General features: G+C 44.6%; 1 protein-coding gene across 1 annotated transcript; it reads left to right on the forward strand.

Moving 5' to 3' along the window:
* The first annotated feature begins 2,342 nt into the window (after positions 1–2,342).
* On the forward strand, positions 2,343–20,428 carry LOC115415924 (lipoamide acyltransferase component of branched-chain alpha-keto acid dehydrogenase complex, mitochondrial-like). The gene is given in 12 exon segments (XM_030129603.1): positions 2,343–2,375; positions 2,801–2,876; positions 5,782–5,963; positions 6,047–6,060; positions 6,062–6,175; positions 10,771–10,911; positions 10,914–11,028; positions 11,176–11,342; positions 12,129–12,206; positions 12,489–12,680; positions 12,758–12,829; positions 18,600–20,428. Coding segments are annotated over 11 exon segments (1,314 nt in total). The 5' UTR covers positions 2,343–2,375; positions 2,801–2,805; the 3' UTR covers positions 18,768–20,428.
* Positions 20,429–21,839: the final 1,411 nt, after the last annotated feature.

The following is a 21,839-nucleotide window of genomic DNA, read 5'->3' on the forward strand; positions in this document are numbered from 1 at the left end:
TGTACATGCTAACGCGGCTGTTAGCACGGGTTAGCGGCTGTTAGCTCGAGTTAGCGGCAGGTTGGGACAGATGTGAGACGGGGCAAGGTTAGAACGGGTCCGATGTTAGCTGACCTGTGCGGGCTCCAGCTGTTTCACCTCCAGAGGCGGTGTCTGTGGAGGATGCCAACACATGCTAACTGCTGTTCTACCCCAGAAGCGGTGTCTGTGGAGGATGCTAACACATGCTAACTGCTGTTCCACCTCCAGAAGCGGTGTCTGTGGAGGATGCTAACACATGCTAGCTGCTGTTCCACCTCCAGAAGCGGTGTCTGTGGAGGATGCTAACATATGCTAACTGCTATTCCACCTCCAGAAGCGGTGTCTGTGGAGGATGCTAACACATGCTAACTGCTGTTCCACCTCCAGAAGCGGTGTCTGTGGAGGATGCTAACACATGCTAACTGCTGTTCCACCTCCAGAAGCGGTGTCTGTGGAGGATGCTAACACATGCTAACTGCTGTTCCACCTCCAGAAGCGGTGTCTGTGGAGGATGCTAACACATGCTAACTGCTGTTCCACCTCCAGAAGCGGTGTCTGTGGAGGATGCTAACACATGCTAACTGCTGTTCCACCTCCAGAAGCGGTGTCTGTGGAGGATGCTAATACATGCTAGCTGCTGTTTCTACATTGATGCTAATATAATGTCACTTTCTTTTCTTTTTTTATTTTGGTGAAATGTTTTCTTTTTTTTTTATTGGCACAAAGCAAATTTACAGAACAAGAATGGGAAAAACATGACAAAGAGAAATCTACAAATACATTTGAGACGTGGTGGAGTGATTAAACACAACTATTACAACTATGTGGAAAAAAAAGACATTTAAAATGTAATGAAAATATTGTAGTAGAAAGAAAATAAGTAAATCTGACTGGACAGTAGAGCACAAAGGACTAGGCAAGATATAATTTAAACAGCAAGGACTTAGAGAAACTAAAATAAAGGTTTCTGGCTTTTTTGTAAACATATTTACAATACTTAAGAGATTTGTAATACTTAATACAATCATATAAAAACATGTTAAAGGAGGGGTTGGTTGATGTCACTGTCAAGGATATAAAAGACAGATCCACTGTCTTCTGTAGTCCCAGAACAGTCTGTGATGATTTTATAAATGATCCTCTTTCTCTGCATCATAAATATGTAACAGTATCATCAGAGTATGTCATTCTGGTCATATTCGATCTGAGTTTGTTTTTCCTCCTTCATTTCCCTGCCCAAAGAATGAATACAGTTCTATCCAAATTTCAAATACTGCTATCATATCTTGTTGCTAGTGTAATAAACCCACAGGGCTGTTTGACCTCTACCTGTGATAAAAGCATGTCCTCTAATCCACACTCTGTTCTTTTTTTTTTTTTTTTTTTTTTTTTTTTTTTTTAAATCCACAGTCTGTTTTACAGATAGAGTGGGACACATTTGGAAGAAACTTTCAAAATATCCACAAGTTTTTGTTGTGTTTGCTACAAGTACATTCAAGATTTGCAGAAAATATTTCAAACCAGACTCAACAATAAGGAGTCCCTGCCCAAACATTCAAGTAGTCAAACTAAATTAAACACTTTTTTTTTTTTTTGTTAGAAAGTGTTAACTGCCAATACATATATGAGCCGAAGTGTCCCAGAGCATGTCTCGTGTCCAGTTAAAAAGGACTTCTACAGTTGGGTGGTGTTTATTATTCTTCTGTCTGATCTTATTGTCTGAACAGACAGCCTGTGTTTGTTCTGTTACATAGGGCTGGATATTTCACAATTCAAATTTTAATTCAAAAAAACAACTTATAGAATAAATGATGACAGTAAATGATGAAATATGTTGTCAGTTTGAGGACCACTGGAATCCAGAAAACAGAGAAAAGAATAACAAGGAAAGAAAGAGTCAGACAGTCAACTTCTGTTCTCTGGGTTTACTCAGTTTCATCTGCCTCAGGTTTCAAACTGAGGATTTCTGACACAAACTGAGGATTTCTGACACAAACTGACAGCTTGTTTCCAGGACCTGATGTCTGAGAGTTCAGTGTGTTCAGTCTGGAATGTGGTCCAGCCACTGGGTCACATGACCAAACACAAAGAGGCGGGGCTTTGGTTTGTCAGCATCTACAGTTTGGAAATACCAACCTCTGTGAACTCTGGGCTCTGATTGGCTGATGCTTGTGTGGTCCTCTGTGGGTTCTGATTGGCTGTTGCTTGTGTCTTTAAGCTAACTCATCAGTACCATCACAGATGTTTCCGGGTCCAGAACCTCAGATCAGACAGAACCGTTCCACGACTCACCGTCACATTATGGACGAAATATCTGCAGACAATTGGATACAGAACACTGTACACCTGCACAGGTAAGATCAGACCAGGACCAGATACCCAGAACCAGAACAGGACCGGACCAGACCAGACCAGGGACTAGATACCAGACCAGATCAGGACCAGAACCAAACCAGGACCAGACCAGAACAGGACCAGACCCCTGACCCTCAACCTTCATCCAGCTTTACTTTAACCACAATCTTATCTCAGCTCAGTTCAGGACCTGGTGGGTCCAGTTCAGGCCTGATGGGTCCAGTTCTGGTTCTGAATCCTTCACACTGTATCACAGACAGTACACCTGAAAGAGAACGGTTTCCATGGCAAACCAGCCAGAGGTCTGGGTTCGCCTCCTGGTTTTTGGTGTCACGTTCAGGTGTCGGGTGATGGGGGTGGGGTCAGAGGTCACAACTGCAGTGATTGGCGGTGTTGACGTGTCATCGGTGTGTTGTCCCCACAGCAACCATGGACCCATCGTCCAGTTCAAAACTGTCCGACATCGGAGAGGGAATCATGGAGGTGACAGTGAAGGAGTGGTACGTACAACTGAGAGGAGTGGTATGTACATGTAGAAGGTGAAGGAGTGTTGCGTACATGTGAGAGGTGAAGGAGTGGTATGTACATGTGAAAGGTGAAAGGAGTGGTATGTACATGTGAAAAGGTGAAGGAGTGGTGGCGTACATGTGAGAGGTGAGGAGTGGTGTCGTACATGTGAGAGGTGAGGAGTGTGTGCGAACATGTGAGAGGTGATGGTGAAGGAGTGGTACGTACATGTGAAAGGTGAAGGAGTGGTATGTACATGTGAAAGGTGAAGGAGTGGTATGTACATGTGAAAGGTGAAGGAGTGTTGCTACATGTGAGAGGTGAGGAGGTGGGCGAACATGTGAGAGGTGAAGGAGTGGTGCGTACATGTGAGAGGTGAAGGAGTGGTGCGAGACATGTGAGAGGGGATGGTGAAGGAGTGGTACGTACATGTGAAAGGTGAAGGAGTGTAGTACATGGTGAAAGGTGAAGGAGTGGTATGTACATGTGAAAGGTGAAGGAGTGTTGGTACATGTGAGAGGTGAATGAGTGGTGCGTACATGTGAGAGGTGAGGAGTGGTGCTGTCATGTGAGAGGTGAAGGAGTGGTATGTACATGTGAAAGGTGAAGGAGTGGTATGTACATGTGAGAGGTGAAGGAGTGGTATGTACATGTGAAAGGTGAAGGAGTGATGCGTACATGTGAGAGGTGAAGGAGTTGTATGTACATGTGAAAGGTGAAGTAGTGGTATGTACATGTGAAAGGTGAAGGAATGGTGCGTACATGTGAGAGGTGAAGGAGTGGTATGTACATGTGAAAGGTGAAGGAGTGGTATGTACATGTGAAAGGTGAAGGATGGTGCGTACATGTGAGAGGTGAAGGAGTGGTACGTACATGTGAAAGGTGAAGGAGTGGTATGTACATGTGAAATGAAGGAGTGGTATGTGCATGTGAGAGGTGAAGGAGTGGTATGTACATGTGAAAGGTGAAGGAGTGATGCGTACATGTGAGAGGTGAAGGAGTGGTATGTACATGTGAAAGGTGAAGGAGTGGTATGTACATGTGAGAGGTGAAGGAGTGGTATGTACATGTGAGAGGTGAAGGAGTGGTATGTACATGTGAAAGGTGAAGGAGTGATGCGTACATGTGAGAGGTGAAGGAGTGGTATGTACATGTGAGCTGGACACAGTTCCAGAATCCACCTGGATCTGTTTAGGGTTCATCAAAGACAAGTAGGGATGGGAATCGTTAAGAATTTAATGATTCTGATTCCAGTATCGATTTTTCTTAACAATCTGATTCCTTATTGATTCTCTTATCAATTGCTCATTGGGTGAGGGAATAAAAGAGTACAAACGAGTGTGTTTGCATAAACTGTCTTTTTGTATTTCCATCTCTGCACAGAAAAATATAATATACACAGTATGTACAAATAATAATAACAGACGATGCTGGAACCCGGTCTGGGGGGGGGGCTACAGTGAAAGTGAAACTCAAGACGCTTTACTAATTCATCTATTGCCAGCATTTCTACTATGTGGAACCAGTTTGACTTGGCTCGGCTTGTCTCCCATTGTTGTGCACCTCATTTCATTTCCCTTCTTACCTTCGGAAACTTGTATTTGAGGACTGACGATATTTGTTTGCCCGCACCGGAACCGGCCCGGCGTTCACTCTGCCACTACATTCACAAGTGCCGCTAAATAGTTTCTCAATACGTGACATTCCTGTAAATCAGGGGTGTCAAACTCATTTTAGTTCAGGGGCCACATTCAGCTTAATTTGATCTGAAGTGGGCCAAACCAGTAAAATAATAACAAATAATATATAAATAATGTCAACCCCAAACTTTTCCTCTATATTTTAGAGCGAAAAAAAATAAATTTACAATATAAAAGGTTTACATCTACAAACTGTCCTTTCAAAAGATGTGAATAACAGGACCAAACTGAAAAAAAAATAAGTGTAATTTTAACCATTATGCCTCAGTTTATCATTTACACATGTACATTATAACTTACAGATCACAGTGGATCTACAGATACACAAAACATTTAGTAACAGCAGAATATGTTAAAATTGTACTTACTTCTCTTAAGACATTTCAATTTATTCACATTTTTGCAAAATTATACTTTGTTTTAGTGTAAATACGTGAAAATAGTTACATTTACAAAGAGAAACATTTGGAGTTGTCATTATTTATATGTTATTATGATAGTATTTGACTGGTCCTTCCCACTTGAGACTGAATTGGTCTGAATGTGGAACCTGAACTAAAAGGATTGTTAATGTCTTAGTCTAATTGTTGCATTTCACAAATTCATCCCGGGGCCAGACTGGACCCTTTGGCGGGCCGCATGTTTGACACCTGTGCTGTAAATGATTTACTTGCTGTGGACAAATGTTGAGGATATTGGAGGGATTCTACCCTTTGAAGACATGGAAGCTTTTCAAGTGTTCCAAGTAAGTGGACCTGTGTCATCTTTTAGACCATTTCTGGCCTCAACGCCATGTTGGCTACGTTCTGACCAAAACAATGCAGCGTACGTGTGACGTCATTGTGCATGCACAACGAACGCGGACTCGATAAGCAGAGTTGTTAAACAGGCAGACAAATGATTCTAAGGAATCAAGCTACTGGGACCTGGTTCTCAAAAAGAACCGGTTCTCGATTCCTATCCCTTAGACAAGAGACAAAAATATACTGAAACACAATGAGAGTCAAAACAGAACGCCAGACCAAACCTCTGTAAAAGACCACAACCAAAGAGTCTGTCTGATGAAGGTCCCGGTGGGTTCATCATGTCTGAAGGACCTGAGGATGTCTCCACTTCTGTGGATCCATGTGTCCCTGGCCTGTGGGTCCACGTGTCCCTGGTCTGTGGGTCCACATGTCCCTGGTCTGTGTTTGTGCAGGTATGTGAAGGAGGGGGATAAGGTGTCCCAGTTCGACAGTATCTGTGAGGTTCAGAGCGATAAGGCATCTGTCACCATCACCAGCCGATACGATGGCGTCATCCGAAAACTGTACTACGACGTGGACGCCACGGCACTGGTGGGAAAACCACTGGTGGACATAGAGACCGAGGCCAGCGCAGGTGAGGGCTGGGGCTGGGTCCGGGTCCAGGTCCAGGTCTGTGGTGGTTCCGGGTCTTGTGGTCTGACTGTCCCTGTCCTCCAGAGCTGATCCAGGAGGGAGGACGTGGTGGAGACTCCAGCCATGGCCCGAGAAGAGCACACCCACCAGGAGATCAAAGGACACAAGACCCAGGCCACGCCCGCTGTGAGGAGGCTGGCCATGGAGAACAACGTAAGTCTGTCCTGGACCAGGTCTGTCCTGGTCTGTGCAGGTCTGTCCAGGTCTGTCCTGGTCTGTGCAGGTCTGTCCTGGTCTGTGCAGGTCTGTCCTGGTCTGTCCAGGTCTGTCCTGGTCCTGTCTAGGTCTGTCCCGGTCTGTTTCATTGTGTCTTGTCTCTAATGGTCTTTGTGGGTCTTGTTGGTTTCTGATGGTCTTTGTGGGTCTCTGTTAGTCTCTGATGGTCTTTGTGGGTCTTTGTTGGTCTCTGATGGTTTTCGTGGGTCTGTGGTGGTCACTGTTGGTCTCTGGTGGTCGTTGTGGGTCTCTGGTGGTCTCTGGTAGTCTTTGTGGGTCTCTGGTGGTCTTTGTGGGTTCTCTGTTGGTCTGTAGTGGTCTCTGTTGTGTCTCTAGTGGTCTCACTGTGACCTTTGACCTTTAAGATTAAGCTCAGTGGGTGGTGGTCTCTGTTGGTCTGTGTGGGTCTCTGGTGGTCTCCTCCCTCTAACCCTGACCTTGATCTTTCAGATTAAACTCAGTGAGGTAGTGGTCTCTGGTGGTCTTGGGGGTCTCTGGTGGTCTCTTCCGTCTCACCCTGACTTTTGACCTTCAGCCTTTCAGATTAAGCTCAGTGAGGTAATAATAATAATAATAATAATTATAATAATAATAATAATAATAATAATAATACATTTTATTTATAGGTGCCTTTCAAGGACACTCAAGGTCACCGCACAAGGTTGTTAAAAATAAATAAAACACAATTAAAATTACAATTATACATATATAAAACACATAAGTACATAAAATGGCAGTAGATAAAAGTGAAATTATGGAATAGAGTAGGCCTGTCTGAATAAATAAGTCTTAACTGGGATTTAAAGGTGGTAATAGAATCACAGTTTTTATGTGCTCTGGGAGGGCATTCCAGAGGCGGGGGCTGAGCGGCTGAAAGCTCTGGACCCCATGGTAGTCAAGCGGGCAGGTGGGATGGTGAGCTGGACAGATGAAGATGACCGGAGACTGCGGGTGGGAATGTTTATGTTGAGGAGATTCCTGAGGTACTGAGGGGCAAGGTGGTTTATGGCCTTGAAGGTAAGAAGTAGAATTTTATTTATGATGCGAGACTTTAAAGGAAGCAGTGGAGTTGTTGCAGGACAGGTGTTATGTGACTCATGGATGGTGTGTCTGGTGATGATACGTGCGGCAGAGTTTTGAACCAGTTGCAGTTTATGAAGAGATTGTCCGGTAAACCAAATAAAAGGGAGTTACAGTAATCTAGCGGGATGTGACCAGGCTATGGATCAGAATTACAGTATTGTTAGGGGAGAGGGATGGACGGAGACGGGAGATATTGCGTAGGTGGAAATAGGCTAAACGGGTAATGTTATTAATATGAGATTGGAATGAGAGTGTGTTATCAAGGATGACACCCAGACTCTTAACCTGGGGGGGAGGGAGAAACTGGGGAATTGTCAATATGAATGGAAAAGTTGTTTATTTTAGAAAGGGTGGATTTAGTGCCAATAAGAAGAATTCTGTTTGTTACTGTTAAGTTGAGGAAGGTTGTTGGAGAACCAGGCTCTGATTTCCTGTAGACAGTCAGAGAGGTGAGTGGGTGGAAGGGTGGAACTGGGTTTGGTGGAAGGTAGAGCTGGGTGTCATCCGCATAACAATGGAAATGAATATTGTACTTATGGAATATTTGACCAAGAGGATGAGATAGATGGTAAATAAAAGGGGCCCAAGAACAGAGCCTTGGGAACACCAGAGGGAGAGGGGGGATGGGTGGGATGTGAATGTTTTTAATTGAATGAACTGAGTCCGGCCAGAGAGGTAAGAGATGAACCAGTGAGAGGTGTGTCTGAGATGCCAATGGAGGCTAGTCTGTCGATGAGAATGGAGTGGGAGATAGTGTCAAATGCTGCTGCTAAATCAAGAAGAATGAGTATTGTAAGGAGTCCAGAGTCAGCAGCCATAAGGAGGTCATTTGTGATCTTTAATAGAGCCGTTTCGGTGCTGTGTAGTGGGTGAAAACCAGATTGAAATTGTTCATAAAGGTTATTGTCGGAGAGGTGGGCATGGACCTGAAATGCAACTGTTTTTTCAAGTACTTTCGATAGAAAAGGTAGATTGGAGATAGGACGAAGGTTATTGAAGTTGTTTGGGTCGGCACCAGGTTTTTTTGAGGATGGGGGTGACTGAAGCTGATTTGAGAGATGAAGGGACAAGACCAGAGGTGAGAGAGGAATGAACAAAGGCAGTTATAAGAGGGGTGAGGGAGTTTATGGAGGCTTTGACCAGACCAGTTGGCAGGGGGTCGAGTTGGTAGGTGGATGACTTGGCTTTCCTGATAGGTAGTGGTCTTTGTGGGTCTCTGGTGGTCTCTTCCGTCTCACCCTGACTTTTGACCTTCAGCGTTTCAGATTAAGCTCAGTGAGGTGGTGGGTTCTGTTGGTCTCTGTTGGTCTGTGGTGGTCTCTGTTAGTCTTGTGGGTCTCTGTTGGTCTGCGGTAGTCTGTGGTGGTCTCCTCTGTCTCACCCTGACCTTTGACCTTTCAGATTAAGCTCAGTGAGGTGGTGGTCTCTGTTGGTCTTTGGTGGTCTTTTGTGGTCTCTGTTGGTCTGTGGTGGTCTCTGGTAGTCTTCCTCATCTCACCCTGACCTTTAACCTTTCAGATTAAGCTCAGTTAAGTGGTGGTCTCTGGTAGTCTTCCCCATCTCACCCTGACCTTTGACCTTTCAGATAGAGTTCAGTGAAGTGGTGGTCTCTATTGGTCTTTGTTGGTCTCTGGTGGTCGTTGTTGGTCTCTGGTGGTCTGTGGTGGTCTCTGTTACGTCTCTGGTGGTCTTTGTTGGTCTCTGGTGGTCTCCTCCGTCTCACCCTGACCTTTGACCTTTCAGATTAAGCTCAGTGAGGTGGTGGTCTCTGGTGGTCTTTGTTGGTCTGTGGTGGTCTCCTCCCTCTCACTCTGACCTTGGGCTGCACGATTAATTGATTTTAAATTGAAATCGGATATTTTAATTAAGACAGTTTTTAAAAAAGGGAAATTGTAAAATCGATTTCATCTCTCTCGTGCCTCCGGGCAGTGTGCCTCCGGGCCACACGCTTGCGGGCTACCGTAGGCTCTTCCTCCTATCAGTGACCGCGGTCTGTCACAGAAGTCCGTGTAATGACCGGACTTTGTTAATGAGCCCGCAGTATTTATAGCAATGTAAGCCGGGGCTTCACGGATCCCGCAACTGAAATAGAACGGCATGCAGATCACTCATCTTCCGTTGTCCCGGATCCGTACTGTACTGTCTTCTTCCGAACCGGGTCCGGGTCTCGGGGTCAGCAGCCTCAGCAGAGGAGCCCAGACAGCCCTGTGCCCACACACATCCACCAGCTCCACAGACAGAATCTCTCCAGTGTGTCCTGGGTCAGTCTGTTCCACGCACGATCCCTCAGTTTAAATAGAACCGCATGGGGATCACTCATATTCCGTGACCCACGCACACATGACTGATGCCTGTCACTGACTTACATTGGTATCGCTTCTGTGGGCCCAGATACCCCAAAAGGGAAAAAAATAAAAAAATAAAAAAATTTTAATAATCAATTTAGTCCTCTTACTTGCTAAATTTTTCATTCACAAACATAAGTTCTGGAACGCAAAACCAAATATTTATTTTTTGAAAGATGTTGAATGCTATTTAAAGCTGTTGGATAAATCTGGAAACAAAACGGCTATAAAAAAAACATAAGTATTTGCTCTGATTTGGACATTGTATTATAGTGTATTCCCCCTGGCAAACTTATGTTATTTTCTTGTTGTATACATTGTTTGTATACTCTACTTCATTCAATAAAGATTTAATTAAGAGAAAAAATAAACTTCTGTGGGTTCATCACATGATACCATCGCAGATTTGAGGTCAGAGCAGTGCCTTCCATTGTGGGCTGCTCACGAAAACCACATGCTGACTTCTGTTGGCTTTTGTAGTTTTACCCAAAAATCGAAATCGAAAATCGAGTTTTTAGAGGAAAAAATCGGGATTTTTTTTTTTTTTTGCCAAAATCATGCAGCCCTACCCTGACCTTTGACCTTTCAGATTAAGCTCAGCGAGGTGGGGGACTCTAGTGGTCTTTGGTGGTCTCTGTTGGTCTTTGTTGGTCTCTGGTGGTCTCCTCCCTCTCACTGTGATCTTTGACCTTTGACCTTTCAGATTAAGCTCTCTGAGGTGGTGGTCTCTGGTGGTCTCCTCCCTCTCACTGTGATCTTTGACCTTTCAGATTAAGCTCTCTGAGGTGGTGGTCTCTGGTGGTCTCCTCCCTCTCACTGTGATCTTTGACCTTTCAGATTAAGCTCTCTGAGGTGGTGGTCTCTGGTGGTCTGTGGTGGTCTCTGGTGGTCTGCTCCGTCTCACTGTGATCTTTGATCTTTCAGATTAAGCTCTCTGAGGTGGTGGTCCTTGGTGGTCTCTGTTGGTCTGTGGTGGTCTCCTCCCTCTAACTCTGACCTTTGACCTCTGACCTTTCAGATTAAGCTCTCTCAGGTGGTGGTCTCTGGTGGTCTTGTGGGTCTCTGGTGTTTTTACCTGTCTCCCTGTGACCTTTGACCTTTCAGATTAAGCTCTCTGAGGTGGTGGGCTCTGGTAAAGATGGGCGGATCCTGAAGGAGGACATCCTCAACTTCCTGTCCAAACAGACCGGGGCCATTCTACCTCCTGCTCCCTTCCAGGACATCCGGACTCCGCCCACTGCCCCTCCCCCCTCTGCTGCTCCCAGCCCACCAGCGCTGCAATGGTGTCCAGACCTGGACCTGCTGGACCTACTGGACCCAGACCTGTGTTCACCGGGAAGGACCGGATGGAGCCGCTTAAAGGTCAGACGGCACCAGGGACCAGGACCAGGTCTGCAGTCTGGACCCGGGTCTGACTGTGGATCAGGTCTTCAGTGTGGACCCTGGTCTGACCCTGGTCCTTGTGTGGACCCTGGTCTGACCTTGGTCCTGGTTCTGGTTCTGTTTCAGGTTTCCACAGGGCCATGGTGAAGACCATGACGGCGGCGCTGCAGATCCCACACTTCGGTTACTGTGATGAGGTGGACCTGAGCCAACTGGTCCAGCTCAGATCAGACCTGAAGTCCACGTCTGAGGGCCGAGGGGTCAAACTGAGCTACATGCCCTTCTTCATCAAGGTCAGACCTCAGATACAACCTGTGTACCAGGACCGGTCTGGACTGGACCTGGTGTACCAGGCCTGGTCTGGACTCTAGAGGTCCGGTCCGAACTGTACCTGGGGTTAAAGAGGCCCGGTCCGGACCGTACCTGGAGTTAAAGGGGCCTGGTCCAGACCGTACCTGGGGTTAAAGAGGCCCGATCCGGACCGTAAACGGAGTTAAAGGGGCCTGGTCCAGACTCCAGAGACCTGGTCTGGACTGTACCTGGGGTTTAAAGCAGGTTCAGTCTGTGTTCATGTGTGTTTTCATGCTCTTCATTCTGCTCTCTCATTGGCTCTTTATTCTGTGTTCTCATTGGCTCTTCATTCTGCTCTCTCATTGGCCTTCATTCTGCTCTCTCATTGGCTCTTCATTCTGCTCTCTCATTGGCTCTTCATTCTGCTCTCTCATTGGCTCTTTATTCTGCTCTCTCATTGGCTCTTCATTCTGCTCTCTCATTGGCTCTTTATTCTGCTCTCTCATTGGCTCTTTATTCTGCTCTCTCATTGGCTCTTTATTCTGCTCTCTCATTGGCTCTCATTGGCTCTTTATTCTGCTCTCTCATTGGCTCTTTATTCTGCTCTCTCATTTGCTCTTTATTCTGCTCTCTCATTGGCTCTTCATTCTGCTCTCTCATTGGCTCTTCATTCTGCTCTCTCATTGGCTCTTTATTCTGCTCTCTCATTGGCTCTTCATTCTGCTCTCTCATTGGCTCTTTATTCTGCTCTCTCATTGGCTCTTCATTCTGCTCTCTCATTGGTTCAGGCGGCTTCTCTTGGACTCCTTCACTTCCCGATCCTCAATGCGTCAGTGGACGAAGGCTGTCAGAACATCACCTATAAGGTAAGAGACTCAGCTCCCAGAATCCTTTGCTCCAGAACATCACCTATAAACATCATCAAACATCATAAACTGACCTAAATAAAGGGGGGCACTTGAGTCTACTGTTGGTCCTGTTAGGGTTCATCCTCTGCAGGGGGCGCTGCCCTTGTGTTTTTAGGGTTCATCCTCTGCAGGGGGTGCTGCCCTTGTGCTTTTAGGGTTCATCCTCTGCAGGGGGTGCTGCCCTTGTGTTTTTAGGGTTCATCCTCTGCAGGGGGTGCTGACCTTGTGTTTGTCCTCCAGGCCTCTCATAACGTGGGCGTGGCCATGGACACCAGTCAGGGTCTGCTGGTTCCTAATGTGAAAAACGTTCAGCTGTTGAGCGTCTTCGACATTGCTCAGGAGTTGAACCGCCTGCAGACTCTGGGCGCCGCCGGTCAGCTGGGCGCCGCAGACCTAAGCGGTGGAACCTTTACGCTGTCCAACATCGGATCGGTGAGTTCGCCACCGTTCACAGGGTGCCAGTCCGCTGCCACGCCCCACCGATGTAACCCACTGTGTTTGTGCTTCAGATCGGAGGGACGTACGCCAAACCCGTCATCCTGCCTCCAGAGGTTGCCATCGGAGCACTGGGGAAAATCCAGGTGGGTTCAGTATGACACCAGACAGATGAAAGTCCAGGAGAAAGGGTCCAATGAGCTAGAGCCCAACCGATATGGGATTTTTGGGGCCGATACCGATATTGGGGGCTAAAAAAAGCCGATATCTGATATAATGGCCAATGTATGAAATAAGAACACTGATCTACACAGGATATAATAATCTGATATTAGATAATTGTGAACAGGTGGATAAACAGTTGCATAATATTTGTTTATCTCACAGATAATTTACACAACTTTCAAATGCAAACTATGCAATCACAAAAATAATTAGAGCAAAAAATATGACTGACCATACAATTATGTTTTCACTCACAAATTTTGCTGTGTCTGCCTCATGGCACTACAACTTCTTATGTGGACTAAGGACTAAACTGAGCATGTGTAGAGTAAATTAGGTGAGTCCTAAGTTGTTCCTGATTGGAGCAATAGCAAGAGTTACAACTGACCTGTGTTCCAGTTTTCCCCGGTCTCCCCTACGCTATTAACACCCAGGTGTGCCCACAGAATGAAACTGTGAGGGGAAGTGCACAGACATGGGGGTGTGTGCCGGGGGGTGAGGGGGGTTTAGCAGTCCATCCTCGTCAGAGTGCACGGTAGCGGTCCACGATTTTCGCTGGGTGGGGGATCGGAGGGGATAAGCAGTCCATCCTTGTCAGAGCACACGGGCGGGGATGTGTGTGTGGGTGGGGGGGTGTAGCTCTGTGATTATGTGGTTGTGTGTCGGGGGGTGATAGCGTCATTGTCCGAGCAGGAGTGAAAGTGAAACTAACTCGCTTTAAAGTTCCTCTTATTCTCCGGGCAGCACACACAGGAGCAGCGAGCGACAGAATCTCCGCGCAGCAAAAAAAGTTAATATATTGGCCACATCGGCCGATGTTGATTAATTGGTGATACGCTATAATTGGCCCGATAATCGGCCGCTTAATTGGTCGGGCTCTACAATGAACATGTGAGGAGAGGAACCTGTTAAAGGAACAGGTTCCTCTGGAGGTTCACTCATCTACCGCTATGTCCCAATAAAAAAATCACAATCAGACTTTCTGCAATGATAACTTTAAACATAGTGAATCAATCCAAATGCACTTTCAGGGCATGAAGCTCTAACTCCTCACCTCCATCTGACAGAAAACCCCTTCAGTGGTCCCAGACTAATGTGGATCTGTGTAGAACAGGTCTGAGGTTCCTTCAGTGGATCTAATGTGGATCTGTTAGAACAGGTCTGAAGGTGTCAAGGTTATAATCGTTAACGAAAACGAACGAAATGACGAAAACTAAAATTGAAAAAAACATTTTCGTTAACTGAAATAAATAAAAACTCTAATTAAAAGAAAAAAACGATAACTAACTGAAAACTGTATCGTGAGCTTACAAAACTAACTAAAACGTATAAAAATTATGGATACAATTCCCTTCGTTTTCATCTTTGTCAATGTCGGATTGATATGAAATTAATTTATTTCGCTCCAGCAGTTTGAGCTGGTGACACCATACGACACTTCCCAGTCTGTCATGTCTGGTCACTGGTGGTTTCCAGTGGTCTTCTGGTCCCCACTCTACCTGGAACATACAGACTAAAGCTGGGACACAGCAGCACAGTCCTGTCTGGGGTTTACTGTAGTGATACATGGGTCGTTTTTTTTTTTTTTTTTTTGGCGTACCGTGTGTGTGCGCGTGAGTGACAGAGCAGAGCTAAAGGACAGAGTCAAACAGGACTAGCATCCAGGTTAAAACTGGAGAGTTTATCACCATGAAAAGGCCTTCCAAGGCCTGAACTGCACAGTTTAGAAGAGGAGAAAAGAGGAGGATGAAAACTACTCCAATTACAGAGGGATGGAACCTGTTAGAATGTTAAGAAACGTTTGATGTTACTAGCTACAGCTAGCTGAACTGAACTGAAGCAAAGTTGGCTAATAATGGAACTGGAGATGATTAAGAGATGAGAGATCTGCTAAGGTGTGGTTTACTGATGATGAACTGGGTTATATATGTTTATAAGTGGTTTATATATGTTTCTGTCTGCTTTAACTGCTGGTTAGCTGGTTTATATATGTTCCTGTCTGCTTTAACTGCTGGTTAGCTGGTTTATATATGTTTCTATCGGCTTTAACTGCTGGTTAGCTGGTTTATATATGTTTCTATCGGCTTTAACTGCTGGTTAGCTGGTTTATATATGTTTCTGTCTGCTTTAACTGCTGGTTAGCTGGTTTATAATATGTTCCTATCTGCTTTAACTGCTGGTTAGCTGGTTATATATGTTTCTGTCTGCTTTAACTGCTGGTTAGCTGGTTTATAATATGTTCCTATCTGCTTTAACTGCTGGTTAGCTGGTTTATATACGTTTCTGTCTGCTTTAACTGCTGGTTAGCTGGTTTATATATGTTTATATCTGCTTTAACTGCTGGTTAGCTGGTTTATATGTTCCTATCTGCTTTAACTGCTGGTTAGCTGGTTTATATATGTTTCTATCTGATTTAACTGCTGGTTAGCTGGTTATATATGTTTCTATCTGGTTTATATATGTTTCTATCTGCTTTAACTGCTGGCTGCTTTGTGCATCTCCTCTCATGCTTTGCACATCTTCGCATTGTTTCACGTAAGTGACGTTGTGTATGGATTGCACCCCCCCCTCAACCTGCTATAGGGAATTTATACATTGTACGGTACATTGTGTCTCTGCTCAGTCCATCAGCCCCCCTAACCCGACCCCCAAATAAAGTGTCCAGGGTAACCCATATCCGCGCCTCACTAATTTCTTTGAATAGGATGATGAGGAAGATAAAATATATGAAATAACAAACTAATACTAAAACTAAACTAAACTAAAACTAAGCATTCAGAAAAAAACGATAACTAATAAAAACTAACAAACCTGCTCTAAAAACTAATTAAAACTAACTGAATAAGAGAAAAAAAGGTCAAAACTAATTAAAACTAAACTATAATTAAAAATCCAAAACTATTATAACCTTGGAAGGTGTTCATTGTGTTCTCACACAAAATAACTCTTTTGAAAAAGTGACTATGTGTTTCTTTTCATTTTCAACTCATGAAATGAATCATGAACTCCATCAAACAGGAAGCAGATTTCTGAGTTGTGCAAATGTTGGTAAGGTCCAAAAATGAACGATTCTAGACAGATGTGAAATGATGAACTCCTGGAAGACCAAACTGAGCTCTGCCTCCTTTTGGCTGCATGTTGTCTTTTTCTTTTTTCTCTTTTGTCATCAAGATGATCATCAACAATAATGTTTTACATATTTACACTGAACTCTTCCCTTAAAAACTAAAAAAGATGGTTCTTGGTTTAAACTAAATAATATAAACACTCAATTTAGCACTTAAATTAAAATTCAACTTAACACTTGACAAAACTAAATGATTCGGTGGCAGAGCTGATGACCTGACGACTGTCTGATGTACGCACATCTGTGTTCTGTCTACCACGTGAAACAAGACACGATGGACAGTCCGTGTCCTGCACACAGCTCTGACTCCGTCATTGATTCAGGGTTCGTTGAAGGACCAGGCATAAACACCTTCTGTTTCCAGTACCCCCAGAGGCCAAAACCACATGGGCTGAGGTCAGGTAACAGGGAGGCCACTCTAGTGCAGGTCCCATCCCAATGACCCGGTGAGGAACCACCTCCTGGAGCCTGGAGCCCTGTGAGCAGGAGCCCCACCCTGAGCCCACCATACCCCAGGAACTGACCCGTTTGGTCCCTGCCCCAATATCCTGACATGTTAGAAGAATCAACTCTGGCTTAAAGGTGCAGGAGACTTTTGTTGACCAATTTTTAGCTTACCGGCTGACAGGCCATAAGCGATTGTTGTCATGCGGCGTCCGTCGGCGGCGTCTGTCATCATCCATCGTCTGTCGTCCGTTACAAAAATTTCAGTCGTCTTCTTCTCCAAAACTACAATTCCGATTGACTTCACACTTGGTAGACAGCTTCTTTATAATGATGTCAACAAAAGTTAGTGAAATTATTTGGATCCAGATCTTATTCTGGATTTGGTGCCACTTTGAAAAATTTCCCCATTATAAGAGATAGGAAGTGGATTGATGCAATAACTCAGTAAATATAAATGATATCCAGTGTAAATTTCTACAGTCCAGCTCTGATGGGGAGATGACCAAAACATAATGTCCACATGCTGATCAGGATCTTCTTCTGGATCTGGGAACTTACGGAAAATTTGACATGGGGTCTTATGGGGAAAAATTTTCAATCATCATCTTCTCCCGAACTACAGTTCTGATTGACTCCAAACTTGGTCTACAGCTTCTGTATGATGATGTCAACACAAGGTATTGAATTATTTTGGTCTGATTCTGGATTTGGTGCAACTTTGAAAAATTTTCCCATTATAACAGATAGGAAGTCGATTGATACAATAAATCACTAACCATCAATGACATAGATAGATAGATAGATAGATAGATAGATAGATACTTTATTGATCCTTTGCAAGAAATTTTGTTACTACAGCAGCAGTACAAGAAAAACACACTGACCCATCATGATGAACATCCCACAAACAACCAACAATGGAACGAAGAAGTAAACAGAATAAAAGATAAATAAATATATATAAACATATATATATATATAATATGTACAATACAAGCAATGTAAATAATACAATAGCCCAAACACCTAAGTATGCACTGCATACAATAATTTATTGCACAGCGATATTAAAAAATCTAATGGCAGCAGGCAGGAAGGACCTTCTACTGCGTTCAGTCCTGGACCGAGGGGGAATCAGTCTGTGGCTGAAGGTGCTCTCTCTGAACACCTCAAGATGGTGCAGTGGGTGAGATGTGTTCTTCAAAATAGAGTCCAGTTTCCTGAGCATTCTCACCCCAGCCACCTGCTGAACTGTGTCCAGTCCCAGTGATGGAGCTTGCTTTCTTAATGAGTTTGTTCAATTTTTCTGTCAGAAATGCGAGCTCCGTCTCCCCAAGTTGGAATCAAGTTGGAATTTGAATTTTTTACAGATCTGATTGAAATATGACTAAAACATGGGCTATTTCTGTAATAGGATAAATTGTAAATGGCATCTGGATACATTTCCCAAAGCTTTTAATTTGGCCGGTAAGATACAGGGCCATTGGTCCGATTTTTTATTTTCTCTGTCAAACCTCAGTCATATCCTCAGTATCATGAATCTGTTTGTGTGTCTGTCATTACTCACCTGAATCTGTTGCATTAAGGTGAACAGTTTGGAAGTGCATTGTGGTAAATGGAGGTTCGCGCTGCTGCAGCTGCAGGGAGAACCTCCATTTACCACAATGACAGACAGACAGACAGACGAACAGATTCATGATACTGAGGATATGACTGAAGTTTGACAGAAAATGAAAAATTGGTCAACAAAAGTCTCACACTTTCAACTTGAGCCCAGAATGCACTTTCCATTGGCACTTTACTGCTGTGCACTTTAAAAATAAAACGTTTTAGTTATTTATAGGTAATTGTTAGGGGAGGGGGGAATTGTTACTTCTGTTTTATATCAGTATTTTTTTTTTATTTTATTAGTAATTTATACTATTTACTAAATGCTGCTGATAGTCGGAGAGCTGAGTAGTATGTTAGGTTTGTGAATTTTTTATATGAAATGACAAACTGAAATCTGATCTGAATTTGATCTTAATTATGTGAAGGACAGGTTACAGAACCGCATGTCTCTGTCCTGACCCCCTGTCCTGCTTTGACCTGGTTTAACCTGGTTTGTGTTTGCTCAGGTGTTGCCTCGGTTTGATCCCAGCGGTCAGGTGGTCCGAGCCCACATCATGGCGGTCAGCTGGTCAGCGGATCACCGCATCATTGATGGCGCCACCATGTGTCGCTTCTCCAACCTGTGGAAGGACTACCTGGAGAACCCGGCCCGCATGGTTCTGGACCTGAAGTAGATCCACACCTGGAGAACCCGGCCCACATGGTTCTGGACCTGAAATAAACACTGAGTACCCATCAGCCCCTGGGAGGACTGTGACAAGCTCCGCCCCTCTGCCCACCCCCTGCTCTCTCTCTCTTTCTGTTGTTTCCCTGTTGCCTTAGAGCAGATGCTGGGGGGAGGGGTCAGCTTGTCAGTCATGATGCCATTGCCATGACAACTGAACACATGCGTAAACACACACAGTGGACATTAGAGTGGACATTAGAGTGGACATTAGAGTGGACACAGAGTTGACTGTGTCTGAACTGCTCATACAAACACTGCACATGTACAGCCACAGTGGCCCTGAACGCAGCGTTATGGCCCTGAACGCAGCGTTATGGCCCTGAACGCAGCGTCAGGGCCCTGAACGCACGTCACGCCGTTTGTCTGCACATCAAAGGGGCTTGTGTCCATCGGAGCCTTTGCATCCCGTGGTGTCCTCGTCACGTCCCCATGGTGTCCCCATCACGTCCCCATGACGTCCCATCACGTCCCTGTGGTGTCCCCATCGCGTCCCTGCTACGTCCTTGTGGTGTCCCCATTAGGTCCCCGTGGCGTCCCCATTACGTCCCCATTTTGTCCCTGTGGTGTCCCAGTCACATCCCTGTGGTGTCCCCATTTGGTCATAAGGATCTGTTTTAACATTTATCTGGCTGTTACTGATGATAGCGTCAGGTCACATGACAGTTTGTTGGGTCTCATGACAGGGCTTCATCTGCTCTGTGTGGGTTCAGGTTCTGTTCAGGTTAACATGGTTCAGACCTGGTTTGTGTTGAAGGTCTGAACTCTGACAGATCTGCACTGAGCAAAGGACACATTTTATGGATGGGATCTAGACCAGGACTGTCCTACCCTGGTCCTCCAGATCCACAGTGTCCAACCCTGGTCCTCCAGATCCACTGTCCAACCCTGGTTATCCAGATCCACTGTCCTTCATGGTCTAGATCAGGACTCACCTTCCCTGGTCCTCCAGATGGTCTAGATGTTCCCTCTTCAGTCCACCTGATGGTCCTTCTCAGTATTGTGCAGCTGGAGGATGGACTGACCATGTGAATCAGAGCCATCTGAAACATCCAGGACAGTAGATCTGGAGGACCACCCAGAACCACCAGACCACCCAGAACCATATGGCCCATTCAGACGCTGCTTGGACCTGTAAACTAGAACCAGTAAACTAGATCCAGTGTGAGCCAGGCCACCGGGGGGTCCACCCCTACACAGACGTGGCATTTTGTAGATGCTGGTTCAGTGGGCGTCGGTCGGTGGCTCAGTGGGCGTTGGTCGCTATTCTTCCAGATAAGCGTCTCCTGATGTTCTGTTGAGTAAAGCTCTGCCCCTTTGGTGTTGCAGTGGCTGCTGGGTAAAGGACACACGCTGCGCTGTAGGTTTGACCTTCATCTGTTACTTCCTGTTTGTTTGTTTGTTTGTTTTTAGATTCGATGTAAAAAAGAGAAAATATCTGTTAAAAAACGGGCTTTTGTATTTTTGGGGGAAATCTGTAGAATGTGTTTCCTTTGTTTCAGCCTGAAACTGAAACTGGTGAACCTTTAAATGTACGACTGGTTTGGTCTGAAACTGTTGAACTGGTTTGATCTCTGGTGAAAAACTTCCATAAAGTTGAAGTGACAAACACTTGGTGTCCCACTGTCTTTTTCAGTACAAACACAGACACTCGTTCCTCAAACTGAAGCTGTTTTCGTCTCCTGAGTCTGAAACGGTCACATATTGAAGTAGAAAAGCCCTGAGAGCGCAGACCTCCACCAGGACAGATCTGACCCCCCCCCCCCCGATCACCACCTAAATTGAATCCTTTCTTTCTTTGTTCCAGAATCAACATTTCCTGAAAATTTCCTGAAAATCTGTCCCTAACTTTTTGGGGTGGAACAGCTACTTGTCAGCAGCTGTTCCACCCCAAGTTAGTTTAGTTAGTTTTGTAAGTTCACAATACAGTTTCAGTTAGTTATTGTTTTTTTTCTTTTAATTTGAGTTTTTATTTATTTCAGTTAATGAAAATGTTTTTTCAATTTCAGTTTTTGTCATTTCGTTAGTTTTCGTTGACAATTATAACCTTGGTGATGTTGGAGGAGTTAAGGATCGAACACAGATATTTTCAGAGGAAGTAGTAAAATAAAACAGGAAGTAGATGTGGATTCAGAGCAGTGTTTGTATTTATTTTATCATTTATTTATTTATTTATTTTTATTTATTTATTTTTGGATTCAGAGCAATGTTTCTTTTTTTGTGGATTCAGAGCAGTGTGTTTTTTGAATGTGTCTGATTTAATGCTTCTCAGAGAAACAGGGACCCAACAGGAAATTAGCGGAAACACTGTTTTCAGCTCTAGTGACGCAACTAGTGATGTGACGTTCACCAACGAATCAATTCTTTTGAACGGCACTTTGAAATGAACGATGGGAACTGAGTCTTTGTAAAGAGCCGTTCATTTTGGGGTTTTTTTTAAGGAGGGAGTGTCCGATTTTCCTGTCAATTTAGCATCACTGGGGAGGCATTGGGCAGGAGGAGAATGTTCAGCAGAAAAAAAAAAAAAGAGTGCTTGCACACTGAGCATCTCTCATGACAGAAGTTGGCAAAAAAACAACAGTTTGAAGCATGAGGTGAGCATACTGGAGGAGGTGGAGCTGGAAGACTGGAGGAGGCGGAGCTGGGAGACTGGAGGAGGCGGAGCTGGGAGACTGGAGGAGGCGGAGCTGGGAGACTGGAGGAGGAGGAACTGGAAGACTGGTCGAAACCAGAGAAAAGTTTGAGAGTGAGTGAGTGAGTGAGTGAGCACCTGTGAAAATGTTTTATTTTCTTCTTCATTTTTAGCCTACAGACTAGTCCACATAATGTACTGTGATGTTTTTGGTCCAATTCCATCATTTGTCTAATGTCATGGATTTAGCCCACACATTTGAATTAACTATTCTTTTTTATGGTCAAATAATGTTTACTGCCACGCCAATTAAACACCTTTAAAATGTAATGTCAATCATCACATGTAGTCTATTTAGTCATTAAAACACTGGTGTTTCAAAATAAGGGA

The sequence above is a fragment of the Sphaeramia orbicularis genome, unplaced genomic scaffold (genome assembly GCF_902148855.1).
Source record: "Sphaeramia orbicularis unplaced genomic scaffold, fSphaOr1.1, whole genome shotgun sequence".
Taxonomy (NCBI): domain Eukaryota; kingdom Metazoa; phylum Chordata; class Actinopteri; order Kurtiformes; family Apogonidae; genus Sphaeramia; species Sphaeramia orbicularis.